This window comes from Sceloporus occidentalis, unplaced genomic scaffold (genome assembly GCF_023333645.1).
Source record: "Sceloporus occidentalis isolate IW3139 unplaced genomic scaffold, rSceOcc1.0.p SCAF_2, whole genome shotgun sequence".
NCBI lineage: Eukaryota > Metazoa > Chordata > Lepidosauria > Squamata > Phrynosomatidae > Sceloporus > Sceloporus occidentalis.
Genome location: NW_028316982.1, coordinates 76,868,494 through 76,887,108, shown reverse-complemented (window position 1 = coordinate 76,887,108; position 18,615 = coordinate 76,868,494). Strand labels below are relative to the sequence as shown.

At 36.8% G+C, this 18,615-nt stretch overlaps 1 protein-coding gene across 1 annotated transcript in view; it reads right to left on the bottom strand.

The window, feature by feature from the left end:
- Positions 1 to 1,827: 1,827 nt before the first annotated feature.
- The window catches only part of WDR11 (WD repeat domain 11), a 53,651-nt gene continuing 36,863 nt past the window's right edge, over positions 1,828 to 18,615 (bottom strand). Inside the window, exons 17-29 of the mRNA XM_089510055.1 lie at positions 17,294 to 17,400; positions 16,082 to 16,196; positions 14,497 to 14,668; positions 12,940 to 13,048; positions 11,243 to 11,305; positions 9,885 to 9,950; positions 8,849 to 9,020; positions 7,553 to 7,648; positions 7,140 to 7,305; positions 5,900 to 5,997; positions 4,887 to 5,032; positions 3,747 to 3,826; positions 1,828 to 3,394 (exon numbers count right to left, since the gene is read on the bottom strand). Coding sequence (XP_089366181.1) covers positions 3,237 to 3,394; positions 3,747 to 3,826; positions 4,887 to 5,032; positions 5,900 to 5,997; positions 7,140 to 7,305; positions 7,553 to 7,648; positions 8,849 to 9,020; positions 9,885 to 9,950; positions 11,243 to 11,305; positions 12,940 to 13,048; positions 14,497 to 14,668; positions 16,082 to 16,196; positions 17,294 to 17,400 — 1,548 coding nt within the window. The 3' untranslated portion in view covers positions 1,828 to 3,236. The remainder of the gene's footprint in view (positions 3,395 to 3,746; positions 3,827 to 4,886; positions 5,033 to 5,899; positions 5,998 to 7,139; positions 7,306 to 7,552; positions 7,649 to 8,848; positions 9,021 to 9,884; positions 9,951 to 11,242; positions 11,306 to 12,939; positions 13,049 to 14,496; positions 14,669 to 16,081; positions 16,197 to 17,293; positions 17,401 to 18,615) is intronic.

The following is an 18,615-nucleotide window of genomic DNA, read 5'->3' as shown; positions in this document are numbered from 1 at the left end:
GATCTGGAATACCCTTCCCGATGAGCTCCGCTCCACCACCTCCCTGGATCTCTTTAAAAAGAGACTTAAGACCTTGTTTCGGCAAGCCTTCCCAGATGCTCTTTGATATCATGTGACTCCTCCCTATATGTACTGTATTATCGACTGCACTCAGCTAGCTTGGATTTGATGTAATGGTTTTAATTTGTATAATTTTAATGTTTTTATTGAAGTTTTATTTATGTATTGCAATTTTTAGTCTGTATTTTGTTATTGCAATTTCTATCTGTACACCGCTTTGATCACTGCGGAAAAGCGGTTTATAAATAAAATTTCTTCTTCTTCTTATTATTATTATTATCTGTGTTGCTTCATAGCATGATCAGATTATGTTTACTCAGAGTACGCCCCACTGTGATCAGTAGGTTTTCCTCCCAGATAACAATGTCGGTGTTTATAGTATTCTTTGTAGTAGTATTCTTCATCTGAATCAATGAAAAGGTCCCTGTGTTTTGAAAAGCCTAAAAATTAGGATAAGACTCTGAAGATTTCTCTGAAGATGCCAGCCACAGATGGCCACATAGCCCCAAAAACCCACAAAAAACTAGGATAACACTATTTTCACCTTAAGTCCCAACACTCTTAAAATGATAATCTGATTAAATGATGAAGAAAAGCATCAAAACATCTTCTACTATACTGAACCCATGAATCATTCTGTACAATACAGACTCCAATGAAATTTCCAGAAGACAGTTACATGAATTTGCAGTCTAATGCTCACTATATTTCACCAGGAACCCATTATCTAAGTCTTGGAGAATTTGAAAACTAGTTATTATTTCCCCAATGAATTTTTTTTCCAATCACTTTGTTCTTTTTCCTTTGGGAAAAATCCTTATTACTTCCTTCTCATTACAAGCAATGCAGCCTTTTTTTCACTGTGCAATTGCTGTGATCCAAATAGAAGTATTTGTTTCATGGCAAGGCATCAATACCAAACTGTTAATTGATTGAGGTAATCCAGCAAAGAAAGCTGCCTCTTTTTAAAGTGTTTGAAGATACAGAGCTGCAATCCCTCCATGCAAATTATATTGAAAATTATAAAAACATGGAATGCTAGTGAGTCTTGATAACACAGACTTAAAAAGGAGGCCGAATGAGAACATGCTAGGCAAATTTAAATATCCAGACTAAATCTGAATTTGTATAATATTTTGTATTCAATATTAGCATTTGAGTATATAGATGAGGATTCTTCTTGTCAGAATTTAAAGGTGCATTTCACTTGAGAAAGTCTTTGTATGCTTGCTCATTTCTGACTGTCTCCCCCAAGCTGCTTGTTTGTGTAAAATACACGTGCTTTCCTGGAATGGCTTACCCTGCCACACGGTCATGAATGAATAAAACTGTATCAATCTTTCTGCTCTGAGAATTAATGAGGGAGTTCTGCCACTTCGTATCATATTGCAGAAATACCCTCTCTTGGTAATATGCATTACCAAGTATTAGAATATCAGCCAAATGGGAGAACTATTCATTCCCTTCCAGTGAGGATGCATAATTCTCCCAATTGGCTGATATTCTAATTTTATAGAGATTTCTTTTTATGTAAGTTTTAACTCTGTATGTTTTTTTTAAAAATAGAGATTTATTTTTATATAAGTTTTAACTATGTATATATTTTTCCTTTTGTATTATCTTCTATTCTTTGAAATGGTCTGGAGACTTATTAAATAAAGATGTATGTATGTATCAGTGAGGATGCATACTTAAAAATAGAGCCCACAGATACTGTATTTGTTCCCAAATTCAAGAACCCATCCACTGTTATATTATAACTCACAAAGTACTTTAATCTGATCTGATATTTCTGCAGTAAATGTGTGTAACATGTACAAATACACATTAAAACTTTATTAACAATAAACATGTACTCATTTGGATTGCAACCGGACATGGTAGAATTAGACAGAGGTAAATCTCACAAGAAAACCAGCCTGGTTCTGATTACAGTGTACTTCCTAAGTGCACTGTTAAAACACACATAATATACAGTATACAGAGAAAAGAGCAAATAATTAATTCTTGTGCTAGAGCTTGTAGCAGTATATATCTATTACACAACTATTGAAAACTTGACCTGTTTCATTTAAAATAATCAAGAGAGCAGCATACTCCAGAGTAAAAAGAAGAGCCAAGCTATACCAATTGTATAATTTTGTTGCATGTTCATTATGTTTACCAATTTTGGTGACCTGGAAAAGGTGACATGACAAATTTATGACAGGAAGCACTAGCAATGGCTTCTGGTCATGATATATAGTACCTCAAGAATTAGAAGCATCATGCTTCTTAAGATCTGTTGCTGGGTAACAGCAGGGGAGGGTTACTGCCCTTGTAACCTCTTTTTGGTCATTTATCAGATATCTTGTTCAATACTGTCAGAAACAGGATGCTTAGCTAGAGAGGCCTTTGGCCTGATCCACCAGTGATCTTATAATGGCCTTGTTACTGAAAAGCACATTCACCTGTCCCTCTGGCATTTCACCTATATCTCTTGCCTAACTCCTGGACATAAAAACGAAGTGGCAAAAACTCTTCAAAAGCTAGTTTTTAAGGCACCAGGAAACTGGTTAATTTTTGAGCTTTTTGTCCAGGATCCTTGATGCTAACCCCACCTCAGGATGCATGCAAAGCTCTCCAAAGGATGCTTCCATAGGCAAAAGGGACACTGTGACCTCATTATTTTTTGTTTCTTTGATTTCTTTTGGATTTGGAAGGAAACTACAGGGGACAAAATTCAACCAAACCATTCTGTGATTTCTGGCAGTGTTGGTTATTTGAGGAGGAATTTTGGTGTGACAGTTTTTAAAGGGGAATACTTTGGGAACTAGAAAAAAGGTTTGGTGGGGGAAATGTGGTGCAATGACTGCACTGCCCCAACACTGATGTACAGTCTGTCCCTAGCTTTGGGACTTTCACCATTTATTGAAAGAGAGCTTCAGTAGCTAGAAACATTAATAGGCACAGTTTCTGAACTTTTGATTAATGAGAAGTATAATTTATCTCTATTAATTTTGAAAGAAAACTGTTGATACATGACAGTCTTCATTTATAATTTCTACTGTAACCAAAGATGTATTATTTTGTCAAAAGAACTGGTCCATTTATAGAAATTGTCTACAAAGAATTACTGCCCCAATAACTCCATCAGATGTGAAGCTTCATTTCTGTAGAGGTTCACTTAGAGTTAATCACTCTTTAAGTACTTCTTCTTTCAATTGGTCAAGTTCATCTAGTAAATCTTTACCAGCTGATCCTGCTTTAGATGCAAACAAAGCAGCAGCCTGCTTAAACCCTAGAGTCTTCAGGCTTCTGGCATAATCTGAATATACTGCATGGATCAATTTTCGTAAATTTTATGTTAAGGAAACAAACGTGAACTAACAGAGATCACCAGAACCAGACCTTTATAATCTTTCCCCCAAATAAGATTAATCTTAGAGTGTGATGGCTATGGATAATGAGGGTTACAGCTAGTGCTGCCTATACTTTGGCCTTGGGTATCAAAAGGCCTGATACTATCTATGCTCGTTCCTGTGCAGCACATTACTTGTTACTCCCTGAATAAACTGTTTCTATTTCCTTTCTTAGAAAACCATAGCTTGCCACCCCATTCAGCTTGGACTGTTTTACAACAATTCCCAAATAACTCCAGCAGGCTTATGATTTCACAACTCTGGCAACAATTTCAAAAAGGATATTTGCATCTTCATTAACTTCAATTGTGTCATACTTGAGGCAAGCTTCAACAAACAAGGCAGCCCGATCAAAATACCTCATGCTGTTAAAAAGAAGAACAAACCATAATGATATAAAAGGCAGCTTGAAGTGTTTTCCGTCACTATGTCAGAAGATAAACCAAGTAGTTTGCAACAAGACTCAGTGATGAAGCACCGGGTTGTTTCCAGTGGCCGCACTGCCATTAGGGATAGACCCCAGTGTCTCCAATGACAGTGTGCATACCAGCCACGCTGCCATTAGAGACAGTCCCTGTTGTCCCCAGTGGCGGCCGTGGCACCATTAGGGGCAAAGGGACTTCACCTGAAGCCCACTGTCCGTAATGATGGTTCGGCTGTATGCACGCTCCACCATTGGAGACTACAGGGCTGCCCCTAATGGCGGTGCAGCTGCATGCATGCTCCACCATTGGGGACGGTGTGACTTGCGCATCCATGGATACTTGTAACTGGGGAGGGGGGGGGTGGAGTACGCCTCCAGAAAGATCTCCCGTGAATACCATGGTCCCACTGTACACTTGCTTTTCATAGCCTTTCTGGTCCACTATTTATAATCACCCCTTCCTCACTCTCTCTCCATCGTTTGCAGGCGTGTCTGTTATTATGATCTCCCAAATGGCAGAGTACTCCAGGTATCTGATGAATTGGCTTCTAAACAACAACAAAAATCTTGCATTTCATGGCATTTTGGCCCCATAGTTTACAAGTTGGTTCCACGACTATGCATGTGTATATCTATAATATCTTTGAGCTGAGATTTAACACTGGAAGTGGTATAGCTACTTGGCATTTTATGCCAAGTAGATTATACATACATACATACATACATCAGACTAGACTCATTACGTAAGTGTCAATTACACAAGAAAAAACATGCCTGCTTGTAAGAATTACTGATTTCCATGAAGTTTACTCTTGTGTAAATATAACAATAAGTGTAGCTGGAAAAGCTCTTAGTACTGCTATTTTAATTATCAATTGCAGATATCAGCCCTGACAGTTCTTTTCAATGTGTTTACAGCTATGTTGTTTGTGTATATCTATATAGAGAAATGGCTTAACATTTTTCAAGTGAACAGAGAAAATAAAAATGCCTCATTTGACCTGTGTAACATCTCTGCAACTCTCAAGAAACATCCTAAGGAGAGGAGGACGAGGATGGCCTTGGATTTCTGGTTAATTTGTGGAGAACAGAGGTGATCAACCCAACGCTTCATAACATCAGCACATTCCTCTGCATTCAGACGAACCTAGGAAAGTGTGGAAATATTACATCTAATTTTAGAATTTTCCCATGCGGGGTGGGTGGGGGGTGGAATGAAAAATTCTTACAGGTTTGTATTCAGTGTTAAAAGGTAAAGGTAAAGGTTTTCCCTTGACAAGATTGTCTAGTCACGATCTAGTCATGATCGACAGTAGGGGACAGTGCTCATCTCCGTTACTAGGCTGAAGAGTCAGTGTTGTCAAAAGCAACTTTGTGATCATGTGGCCGGTATGACTGCGCAGAACACTGTTACTTTCCCACCAAAGTGGTACCTATTTATACACTTGCACTTTTACATGCTTTTGAACTGCTAGGTTGTCAGAAGCTGAGACTAGTGATGGGAGCACACTGTCATGTGGCACCTGGTTCTTGTGGGAAAAGAAGTGAAAGTACTGTCATCTAAACACCCCGACTTCAAAGTGGGTGGAAACTGCTTTATTCAGTCCGTCTGTTTCACCCCTTAGACTTGCAACTGCTGGAACTCCGTCAAATATGCAGCTAGTTTCCCAAGGCAGTGATTCTGTTTCATAATTCATTTAGGACAGACATGCATATCTTCTCTGCTCCCACTCTGTTCCAGTTGTTAATCTAGAATATTCTTCCAGAAGTTAGTATCAAAACTGAAAACTTTTCAGTGCAAAATTTTGAGCAGTAGTTGTCATCAATATTTCAAGAAGAGTAGGTGATATACACCATACATGAGTTGAGTAATTCCTCCCCATCCCCCTTTCTATAAAGAAATGATGCCAGCTTTTATTTTGCTAGCTTATCTGGTTATAATGTATGTTTTGGCTATTTATTAGCAAGAATCAGACCATAGAGAACAGGAAATCAGATTGAGAAAATTGTGTACTTTTGCAAGCCATGCTGCTCGATTCCATTCACCATAGGTTTGCAGATAACGACACGCATCAGCAGCTTTATCTATTAAACACAGCAACTGGACACCTTCTGTAAAAGAAGAATCAATATTAACTAAGCTTTATTCATCACTGTTTAAAACTTTGAAAAATCACAAAGCCCATGTGGCAGCTAACAACATGATGCCCTCCCTACTGCTACTTGCAGAGTGAAAAGTCTGCCAGCCCAACTTTCTCTGACCCATATGTGTGCCCAAGTATTACATTTTTTTTATGTTACAATGCACATTTTCCCCCCAAAAATACAGAGGCTCACAGAAACATTCTAAATAGGATCCATTTAGCTGAAGACTTGGGTTTTGCAAATATAGTCGCCCCTCCTAACTCAGATCCGCAACCTTGAATATCCGCAGAGGGGCGACCTCTATTTTCAATTTTGTGTGTGTGCCCAGACTGTGTGTACAGGGGCATGCCCCATTCAAGCCTATGGGGCTTGAATATGCATGAGCCTCTGTTTTCACGGGGGGGGGGGGGGTGGTCTGGAACAGATCCCCCATGAAAATGGAGGGCCAACTGTAACTGTATTTACCATCCCCACTTCTCCTTACACTCTTGTTAAGCATATAGAGGAAATGTATAAATACATAAAACAAACCTTAATACATGTAATATTCATTAGAATAAATAGTTAAGGAATGCATTTTTTTTACCTGCAGGACAAAAGGTAGCCCCAAACAGCATATAATTAGCCCAAATCTACCCTGCCTAACCATGGGAAGACAATTTACAAGTATATCTAGTTCCTGAGCACTTTGAAGTTCACATTCTGTTGCAAAGTAAAGATGTCAAGAAGAGGTAAATACATTGCACAGATGAGATGTTATACATGTAGGAACTAGATAGATCACACCACAAACACAGAAGACTATGAGGACTCAAGGTTTTTTCTCTAACTGAACAATATACATCCAAGGCCTACATGTGTTGTCCTGCATATTTAAAAAAATAAGCATTTTTAGAACTGAAGTTATAATTAAGAACAAAAGCTGTATCTCCCCAAAGCCCATGACTCACAATCCAGTTTTTGATAGTCACTACAGATTTATATTTTTTTGCCCCTAGAAACTGGTCTCAGCAGTACTTTCCCACCTACTGAGCTTCACTTAGTTCAATGGGGCCTTAAGTCAATGCTGAAACCATCATTTTGTGTTCAAGAAAGAAAAAACTTTTCACCTGCCAGCTTTCCATTTGCAATCATGTTGGTTGCTACCAATTTGATGGTGCTTTGGGAAGGGCCTGAGGAAGTCACTGTAGTAACCAGGCATGCTTTGAGTGAATCACAGTAGTAATAAGGATTTTCAGCACTTGTCTCCAAGAGCAACTGCACAGCTCTATCAGTCTGGGAAGGAATAATAATAATAATAATAATAATAATAATAATAATAATAATAATAAAAACCAGATTCCAATGTATCTGTTTAACTCAGAAAATCCACTTTCTTTTTAAAAAATAAAAATAGAGTCACACAATAATAATATCTATTGCCAGTGTAACTTAATTTTCTCCCTAGTTTGCTAATTAAATTTTGTGTTAGCCAAAATGGAATGAATGCAAGAGTAAAGCAACATAAATTAACAACACAAACCTGGCCCAGAAGCAGCAGCTGGTCTGTGCATTTCCTGGTGTGATCATAATTTGATCTTTTAACTTCCTGAAGATTGACCCTTTCAAGCTGGAATTTCTATAGAGATTTATATGCAAATGAATGAGAAATTGTGAGTGATCATTAATTAAACAAGAAATATGAGTGTTTCTGCTATATATATGGTAACAATGTGAACTTCAAAGGATTCATAATCTAGGGTCCCATTGCTGTGTTCAAATAATATACAGTAAATTGCTCAAGAGTTAACCAATTTTCTCATGGGAAGGTACATAAAAAAGTTCATCCAAGTACAGTATATTTTTCATACTGATCATAAATGAGGGAACTGGCCTTAAAAATAAAAAAAGCAAACAAACAGAAAAACAAAGAGGACCAAAAAGGACAGAAACCTCAAAGGTGCAGCCAAGATGGCAGTTACACAAGTTATGTACAGAATTTTGAATTTTGAATGTTTCAGATTTATAGATCAAAGGTTATAGACCCAAGTTTTCAAGTAAATGGAGAAGGAAAAACATTCACAAAAAGTGACATGCTTTTGATAAACTTGAAAAGGAATGGAAAGTCAATTAAAGAAACTGTGAAGTGGTGAACTAGGTAGCACAAGTAGCAGAATAAGATATGTAGCAAGGAATTACAATATGAATTGGGAAGGAAAATAGGAACACTGCATTAGATACAGGGAATCAACTGTAAGATTGCTGGTACAAGGAGATTGTGAATATAGAAAGAACTATCTGTTATGATCAATGTTCTGATGAAAGTATTACACTCCTGAGAAGTGCAGTTATTTCTGCTGTCTCACTTTAGCCTTTTAGACAAGGGAACTACTGTAGACTTTCTTAGCTCCAAAAGTTTACAAATGATATTTTTCTATATTCAGAATAAAAAATGTTGGTGTACCTTCTTTGTTTATGCAAATTCATCAAATTCATTACTGGTGAACCTTTTGGGGTCAATGATCCAGCTATTATTTGAGCATAATTGCTGTAATTATGCCTGATCTATGGAACAGTATGGCTATACATATAAAATAAAATAAATACCCATCTCCCATTTCACTTTGTGACAGAACTTTGATGTGTTCAACTGACCCTGCACTGCACTGTGAAAAATGTAGAAACCAGAAACAATACACAAGCATATATTTAGGTACATGAATAACTAAAATGACATCCCTACAAATATGAAAGCCTCAAATGAAAGGGGATCAGCTTTATGTGAAAGCAAAAATGCTATCTTTAATGATTGGACTTTTAGCTAAAAATCTTTCAATACCTGGAAATACGAGTTTTCACACAGTGTATCATAACATATATCTAGTGGACTGATCCATTTTTCTTGAGAAATGTTTTCTGTTTTTTCAGTTAATGTCTTCCCCTGGGAAAAGGTATGCAAATAATGGGCAGCAGCAGTCCAGAAATGCAGCTCAGATTCATCACCATATAGCCTGGGAAAAATAAAAGTCTGAATTGAACATTTATAGCTCTTATGATTTTAGATGCCTGACTGCCATTATCACCATCTCCACCTCGTGCCCCCAGGTAATGCTGAAAATAGGAAGGATATGAAAAAGACACTGAACTGTTCTGCAATGCATAATTTTTATGGGGAGACAAAGAGCAGGTGATATTGCTCTGCTGAGACTCTCTAAGGCCCAAAACACAATGCAGGGCACTTAAAGTAGTTTGAAACTACTTTAAGTGCCCTGGCTCAATGCTAGGGAATTCTGGGAACTATCGTTTTGTGAGGCATTTAGCCTTCTCTATCAGACAGCTCAGGTGCCACAATAAACTACAGTTCCCAGAATTCCCTAGCACTGAGTCAGGGCAGTTAAAGCAATATCAAGCTGCATTATTTCTGCAGTGTGTTTTGGACCTTACTTCAGAATGCAGATGCAATAGCAATAGCAAGTACATTTCTTTATCAGTTAACTAACACTCCCTAAGTGGTTTACCATATGTAAGTTAATTGTCCTCAACAAGCTGGGTACTCATTTTAGCAACCTATGAAAAGATGGGGACCTTGAATTGAACTCACAAGCTTGTGGGTGTGAGTGGCTGCAGTATGAACATTTAACCACTACACCACCAGGGCTCCTTCAATGTTACCTCTAGATCTTCAGATAGCAGGAGAAACCCAATATAATATGCTTAAGTTCAGAGAAAAGTATTATATGCAATTGAACAAGCATCTTCTAAAGGCTAAATTAAAAGTCATTTTTGTTTTGATGTTTTAAAATACTCAGGTTTAAAACTACATGAGAATTCTACATATAAAACTGGAATGGAATGTCTTTAATGTTTTTTCTTACCTTGAAACCAATAGGCATCGCTGCAAAAGGGTGAACTCTGGATCAAGTAAAAGCTTCTTGATGTCACTACAAAAAGAAGAATAAAAAGTAAAGTAAAACCAGTGTTATATATATCATGCGCTAGCATTTATTATGCTGTGGAGATTAAAAAGGAAATAATTTTCACCATATTTTATAGAAAATAAAAAATGTAACATACAAAGATATAACAGAAAAATGGTAGATAAGATTTCAGTTACTGTATCATATTTGAATTATTTACATCTTAAGTATATCTAACTAAGAATGGCATACATCTCTTTGGAAGCCCAAAACCAATGGTTGATTTACATAATAAGATGGACTGATACCAATAATCTATTAAAATAGTCTAAATAATCTCAGTTATGAATAGAAATTGCTTTTGTTACTTTCTCCATTAAAAGCCAATTACTATTTCTTTCTATACCAGGGATGGGAAAAGCATCTCCCCACAAAAGAAGTGCTACTCCCATAATCCCTCCCCACAGATTAGACTGATAGGATTTGCTGTCTAAGAACATCTGAAAGTTCACAGCTTCCTCTCTCCTGGTCTATAACATGGGAAAAAGGGGGTTGTGATATCTACTGGCATGTCATTTCTGATCTAACTGCTAGAAATAGCACATGTGTCTTGCTAGTTCTATTAAAAATAGCAAAAAAGACAAAAACTGGTAATGTTTTAGAGGCAATGTCGTGAAGATCTGATCCAAAACAATTTAATATCACCAACTTAGCTGTAAGTACAAAATTACTGTGCATGTGTTTAATTTAAATTTAGGAAATAACTATTTGGCAGAAACAGACTTCCCCATGGCAGTCTCTCCAACTTCTTGAAAATCCTTCACAGAAGATTCAGGAACCCTAGTGAACAAAGTAGACTGTGACACAAGAGGAAGGTAGGATTAATCTCCAAATTGGCCATAGGTTATGACTACACCTCAGTCTATCCCATTTAGTTGAGTCCCCAAAGTATCTGTGCAGTAGTTTTGGAGGACTAGGAATTGTGCTTGCACAGCCTAATTGAGCATGACTAAATCTAGACCCAACCACCATAAAGTTTTTTTAATTAATATTGAGAATGCAACACTGTATTTTCACCAAATATATACAGGGCAATTCAAAAAGAACAGCTTTCCTTTTACACCATTCTTTTTGAATCACCCTGTATCACATGGCAGCTTTTAGAAGAAAAAATAAACATGTCTTTTGAGAGACTGATTAAAATTGTATCCTAATGCATGAAGAATATCAATGAGTGACTTGCATTAGAAACAAAAACAAAACAAAAAAACAACTATAAAACTGAAACTTTAATGCATTAATTCAAACATGCTTACTTGGATAATGAGTGCAATTGGTCTTGTAGCAAATTTTTAACATTTTCATTCTCTGGATAATTTCTGCAAAGCAAACAAAAACATTTACAAGGCAGATATTAGGCTTAAAATCAGCATCCTAACTCTCATCCAGAGTATACCATATTCTGCAAATTCAGAGGAACAACTGGTGTTGGAGAAAACTTGGCTCCTCTCAGTTACAAATCATTTCTCTAATTTTAAGCAGAGGATGCAACATCACTATGGGGAATTTCTTCTAGATTTTGGGCTGAGGGGGACTCACAATCCTATAATTAATTAGGCAGGGAAACATTGCAGAGACAAAATCTAATGTATGAAGGAGGTTTTCTGTTAAATGCAATGTTAGGAACATGTTCACTCATGTAAGGAAGAACTCTGATAAATCCTCAGCACTGCAGATTTGGGAATATCAGTGTGCATCTTAAAGCCCAACTCAAAAGTGAAACAAAACTGCACTAACTTGTTTTCCCACTTACTGATTTTTCAGTCTTAAGTGGTGTGAATTCATAATGCAATGAAACATTTCAGCAATAGGCTGCTCTAAATAAAAATAATGTCTCTTGCATTTGTATTTTTGTTTTGTAAACTGTGTGCTAAATTTAACATTAAATGACCAGACTTCTACCCACATAACAGGTTTCCCTTCTACTTCTTCCCTGCCACTCTCTCCATCTGCTCTGAAGGATGTTTACTTCCCAAACATGGAGGGCACACGGGTATAGGACCTATCCTGTAATGTGTGTGCTACTGGCAGAAGTACATTTTTAGGTTGCAGTTGATCACTGGAAATTCAAAACTTTGTATATACTATAACCAATCAATATACAGCTCAATACATGCACATACATATATTATGCAAGCAGTGTCCCTCTTTTCTCAGCCCATGCAAGAACCAGCTGTGCATGCAGTTTATTCCACTGCTATGAACAGGGAAGTAGCTTGATGTGTTTTCATGCAAGCAAACAGTGGACCATTCAAGTCTATTGTGCAACTACTGTCCCTGTTGAATTGAGCAACTTAAAAGAAATACAGTGTGCCTAGGAAAATTACTAACAAATGTCCATTTCCAAATTTGTGAAATTCACACCTAAACTGAAAGTAGTTGTGATCCATTGCTAAGCTAGAGATGCCCAACCTCTGCCTTGTATCCTGTGAGTTCAAGCTTTTGCACTTGCCCAACATAGGTGGGAAGGATGAGAGTTGAGAAAAAAAATGGCACTCAGAAAAGCTCTGGCCCTACCCACCACTGGTTTGAGCCCCATCCACCTCCAGCACACCCCTTCCAACAGTAAAATCCTGTCTCATTACTGCCTTAATGAGGTAAGTGTACTCCCTGTTGTTAAGCTTATCAAGTCGTGTCTGACCATAGGGGACAGTGCTCATCTCATTACAAAGCCAAAGAGCCAGCGTTGTCAGAGACTACTCTGATCATGTGGCCACCATGATTGCACAGAATGCTGTTTGCCTTTCCCTGAAGTGGTATCTATTTATCTACTTGCATTTGTATGTTTTCAAACTGCTAGCCTGGGACTAGTGATGGGAGCTCAGCCCATCATGCAGCACCTGGGCCTCTTGAGTCAGCGTCCCTATAAAAATCTTACATTTAAAATATTACATTTTATAAAATGTTGCCATTTTATAAAACCAGAACATTGACTGTTAAAAAGGAGTCTTACATGTCTGAAATATCCAGAGAATATTTATTATTCCAAGGTTGGTGTAGCAAAAATGCTTTTAAAATTAAAGAGGCTCTTGGAATGAGGAGATATGGACACCACACAGGTTCTGGAAAACAAAAGGAGAGAAGAGGAAGAGGAAAAAGAAAAGAAAAACATTCCGTAGATTTGTCAAGGCTTCTGAAAAAAAACCACAAATATAGTGAAAACAAGATTAAGTCTTTCTGGGACATATGATTCACTCAGTATCTTCAAGAAAAGTCTGATACTGTTGGTTTACAATCTCTGATGCAGAAAGGGGTGCCTGGCCAGAAGGATGCAGCCAGGTGCCCAGTTTCCACATAGGAAGTGGCAATGGGGAGCTTCTCAGTAAGAGCGATGACGCATAAGGAGCAAGCACCAGTAGCAGGTCCTGTGGTGGCATGGGGATGGGCGGGTAAACATCTGCCCATCCCACACAACCCAAGAATCAACCTAGGTGAGCCCAGGTCAGAAAAGCGTGAGTTCAGCCTATGTTAACCTGCCTCATCTGCTCAGCACCTGAGTGTCTAAATAATGTTCTTCATTTCATTCTGCAGTACTGATTTTATTACATTCCTCAACTTGTTTTGGGGCAAGTCCCCACAATGTAGTTTACATGAAGAGTTAAATAGAAAACAGGAAATAAAAAAAAAACCCTACCAAAAACAGTTCACACAACATTTTAAAAAGAAAAGTACTTAGGCCTGATGCAGAGTAGAAATACTAAAAGGTGAGATAATGAGTTTTGAAAAATCACATGGAAAATGTCAAAACAAATGCAAATATTCTATCTCTTACTCTCACATAATCTTCCAGGATTTTTCTGACCTTCTCTTTGTACAGCAATTCCTTGAATGATCCCAAGGATTCATTGGAGCAGTATGCCATGTGATACAGAGGGATGTAGCCAGAAGAAAAGTTTATGTTTCCCACTTGCAAATAGGAAATTTTTTAGAATTTAAGCCAACATTTGCATATGTAATTCTGTTTAAATGCCTCCCATTCATATTTTGGAAGAAATAGCTGACAAGATATGATGTTGTTAGACATGATTTATTTATTTATTTGTGCACTTTAGTTATGATTGGAATTGGGACTATTATGAACAACTTTCCATTTCTGCCTCAATGTTGGTGTTAGTGGTTCACAGGATGGCTTTGCTTTAGCCACTTGCATTTCTTAAACCTCATGGCTCAAACTCTGTGCAGAATATGACTTTATTGGCACATTAGTTGTTGTTGTGTGCCTTTAAGTCATTTCTGATTTATAGCAACCCTGAGGCACACCTCTCACAAGATTTTCATGGCAAGATTTTTTTCAGAGGGGGTTTGCCATTGCCATCACATAACATTGGCTTTTTACGGTAAGAAAGAATTTGAATCTATTCCAACTCTTGTGCCTACCTTGTGGAATGTATATTTTTCTGATGGGTAAAATCTAGGTATTTATCATTTTCTGCTTGTTTCAACATGGAAACATCCTATCATTTCAAGAGCTACATGATTCAATTGAATAAGACAGACTGCTTTTCCATACCTGACAGCTCTTGCTCATCCATTCTAAAACATGCAGATTTCATTGTCATCTCTAGCACTCTGATACATCCATCATCTGATGCTAAGATTACTTTATCTGAGGTACACCAATCAACGTCAAGTACTCGGAAGTTGACGTTTCTTCCACTTCTTAAACTGCTTACCATCTGTACCTTAAAGCAAACCCCAGCTTTAGAAAGACAATAACAACTGAGAAAAAAACATTTCTCTTCCATTGTGTGTAGATTTATTACTCTTGATTATACATGTAAGACACTTTCACAACACATACATTCTGTAATTGTTTTCTATTATCAATCTTGATCACAAATACTATTGAGATTATTTTACTTTAAGGACCATGCATACATATTCACTCTAAACATTACTACTTGATGGTCTTTCACTTAGAAAGAATGCAAAGCAGATAAAATTGATGATTTTATACAAAGACCTAAATCAGACTTTTTGTTTTTGTAATTGCTAATACTATGTTTCCCTTAAAGATTAATTTTGTTATTGTATAATACACATGTAATTATATCTATACAGTTTCTCTGTAAATAGAATGATTCTATCAAATATAGTTTAAAATAGTGTTCTCTGTGTTAATGAAGAATCAATTTAATTACTTCTCAAGTAATTTTCAGCTAAAGAAAATAAATGAATGCAATCTGCCCAGTAACTATCAGACCTTTGTCCTAGCATTCATGGACATTCTGTTTGCTACTTTTTTGAGAGTATGGGCTACATCAAAACAAACTGAAGTCCAAGAACTAACTGTTATGACTATATATTGTAGGAAAAGCTCTAAATCAGAGTATTTTGCACTATGTTAAAAAAGAGAGTATCACATGAATACAGTGGACCAAAGGGATGCAAGGCCTAGTGGTAAGAAGTAAGCAGTGAATAGTAAGTTATTGAACTAATTTATAAATTGTTTATAAAATACTTTAAGAAATGGGAAATTTTTAGTGGAAAATTGGAAATTAGAATCTTTTAGTAGAAAAATAGGAATGCATTATTAATTTAATATATGATTAAATAAAAATTTAATTTAAAGCAATTATTTGGAAAAAAATCTTGCCAATTTAAATCCTGATATATTCCACTTATTTAAAATCAATCCACACTGAAAGAGTGAATTCATCTGCCATACATTCCCTACTTCATACAACCTAGTCACTTTACAATGTATGAGCCATTGAGGCATTCCTTATGGAGAAAGAAAGGACATAGGCATTTCAGCAGGGCCCATCTATTAAACAAAGATCAAATATTAGACAAAACAAGAACACTATACAATTTAATAAATACAGATACTTCTAATACTTATTATATATTTCAACGAGATTATATGTTTAGCTTCCAAGACAGGTTTTATGCCTGCTCTCTCTATAATTAAAAACAATTAGTTGGGAACAACTTTAATGGTGGAAATATCTGCACCAACCAACAACGATATTAAAGAGTATAAAAGTAGAACTCCTGAGAAACATCAATGTAATCTACCCATAAACACAATTAAGTAGGATTTCAACCTATCTAGGACAAATTCAGAGAAGTTAAATAAAATTGGTATCTACCTCCTTAGTATCCCAAACTTCAGCCCCATCATTGTACATTGCTATGAGTTTTTGGTTTCCTTTCCCAGGGGCAAAGCGTATCTTCCTCACCCAGCCTCGGTGTGTTGGGATTCCCCTGAAATGCCATGAACAGTACACATTTTCCTTAAAGACTTGGATGTTTTGGTATCACAGACATTTTAGACCATCTCTAAAATGATAAGGAAAAACCTTTGGGGGAAGGAAATGTTTTTGGTCAATATCACCTTTGCTCTGTCTGATTAAACACAATATAGTGAATTATCATTTTGCTGTGTGTCTCAAAGTTATTTGATTATGGCAACCCTAAAGCAAACTTATCACAGGGTTTTCTTGGCAACATTTATTCAAAGGGGGTTTGCCTTTTTCTCTGTCTAGTGTGACGTGCCCAAGGTCACCAAGTGGGTTTCCACTGCTGAGCGAGGATTCAAACCTTGGTCTCCCAGAGTCCTAGCCCAACATTCAAACCACTAGATCACACTGGCTCATGAAGTACCACTAGATAACAAATTGGTGCAGCATTTGCTGTGTCACTTTACCATACAAAGAACCAAAACATGTATTTTCTGAATACTTTTTTTAAAAATGATTGTAGGACTAGCACTCTCTAGGGATGATTCCAGATTAATCTGCTTTTGGAGCCAAATCATTTCAAGCACATGATATTAATTATACCCAACTCTCATTATATAGGGGAAATGGTTATCACCAAGAAGTAGAAACCTCACTGACTCTCATCTGTGTATGGTAAGCCTTTTGTTAAATGTTGCCCATGAAGTTTGATTTTTATAAATTTAGAGTACACTGATAGAATGCTTGTCAAACCATCTGTTATGTTGGACTGGCATTTCATCCCAATATGCATCATGTCATTACCTAGCAACTGACGACAGACTTGCAGCCAATGATTCTGATCTACAGATCACCAATTTGAGTAGCACTGCACTAATACATAAACTATGTGGCTCATTTTGTTTGTTAAACATTCCCTTTTGTAACATTTTGTAGACAAGAAACAAAGAAACAGATCTCCTTTACTCTCTTCCCACCTCTCATCTTAATATGGATTCATGCCAATCGATCTACCATACAAACTGAAGTCCATATAGGTGACTTGTCGATCTCTTGTTGGCAGTCATACCACCTGAGTCACAGCTGAACTGGGCCATAGTGGAATTTTAAGCATATCACTACCTGGAAACTCGGGCTTTCAAATCCCAGAAATTCAAATTTCCATCAACATCTCCTAGGACCAAAATATCTCCTTTCCAAGCGATGCATGTAATACTTCCCATACTTCCCTACAAAGATTTCAAAACCAGAGATTAAAACAACAGAAAAACAAAATAAATAGGTAGTCCTTAAAAAAAGACAGAGGCTGGTATTCAGAAGTAACCACCTTTTATTTTTTAATTTCAGACAATTCCCCTTCACATAGCACTCAACAATTTTTCATCCCACATTATGCAGAAGGGCTACACACTCTTAAATTTGGGACCCTGAGGATTGTATCTTCTTAGGAACTGTAAGAAAAGCCTTTTCAGATTATTCAAAGACATAGCTATAGCAAGGAACAAAACAGCATGCTCTTTACTCAGAATGTCTCAATTAAATTAAATTAATTGAATTGAATGTTAAATTAAAATTAAAGATGCCTGGAGTAAATCTACTGGGAATGCAAACCCATCAGGAGGAAACAGTAGTTCACGTTTAGTACTGATCTATGGACTTCAAGATACAATACAAAACTGCCCTATAGACATACAGAATCTGGCCCCTGGCAAGATTCTAAAACTTTGAATTGACACAGACAACAGATGCTAGAGATGCAACAGGATCCGTTATACAGGATTTCCCACTGGTACCACCTTTCTGAATGGAATTTACTATGTATGAAATCATGCCAACAATTTGTTTTGTGACACTTGGCTCTTCATGTGATGACTAGAAAAGGTGAGAGACTTGACTCTTATTTCATAAAGAGTGATTTTCTAGGAGAAACACTGGTTGTTACAAAGTGTTCTGTTTTTTAAAAATGAGAAGTCAGAGCCATCTCCAAAATACACAACAATGGGTCCAAGATCCCATTTAGGGAGTTCAGCTCCAAAAGAGAGTACAGATATGGCTCAGTTGAAAAAATAAAACCTTCATAAAAATCCTTTTATAAAGTCTTTTTATGCCTACACAGCCACACTTTTCTTCCTTGTCCTCTATCTAACTGGAAGTTTGTACTTTTGACACTGAGAGGATGGTAAACAAAGATTTGAGAAACAGACTTTTGATGACTGCAGCATGTCTGCAGTAAACAATGCAATAAAGCTTAAGTTGGGAAAAACCAGGTTACTACTGTACTCTATCCAATCCTGCTTACAATAGATACAATAAATATCCAGAAATCCTTACCTAGCATATGTGAACAGCAACACATAATGGAAATCATAATAAAAATGGAGGCTAGTGACTGAAAAAAATTATTGCTGGATGCATTCTGGAGGAAACCTTCAAGTAATCTCTAG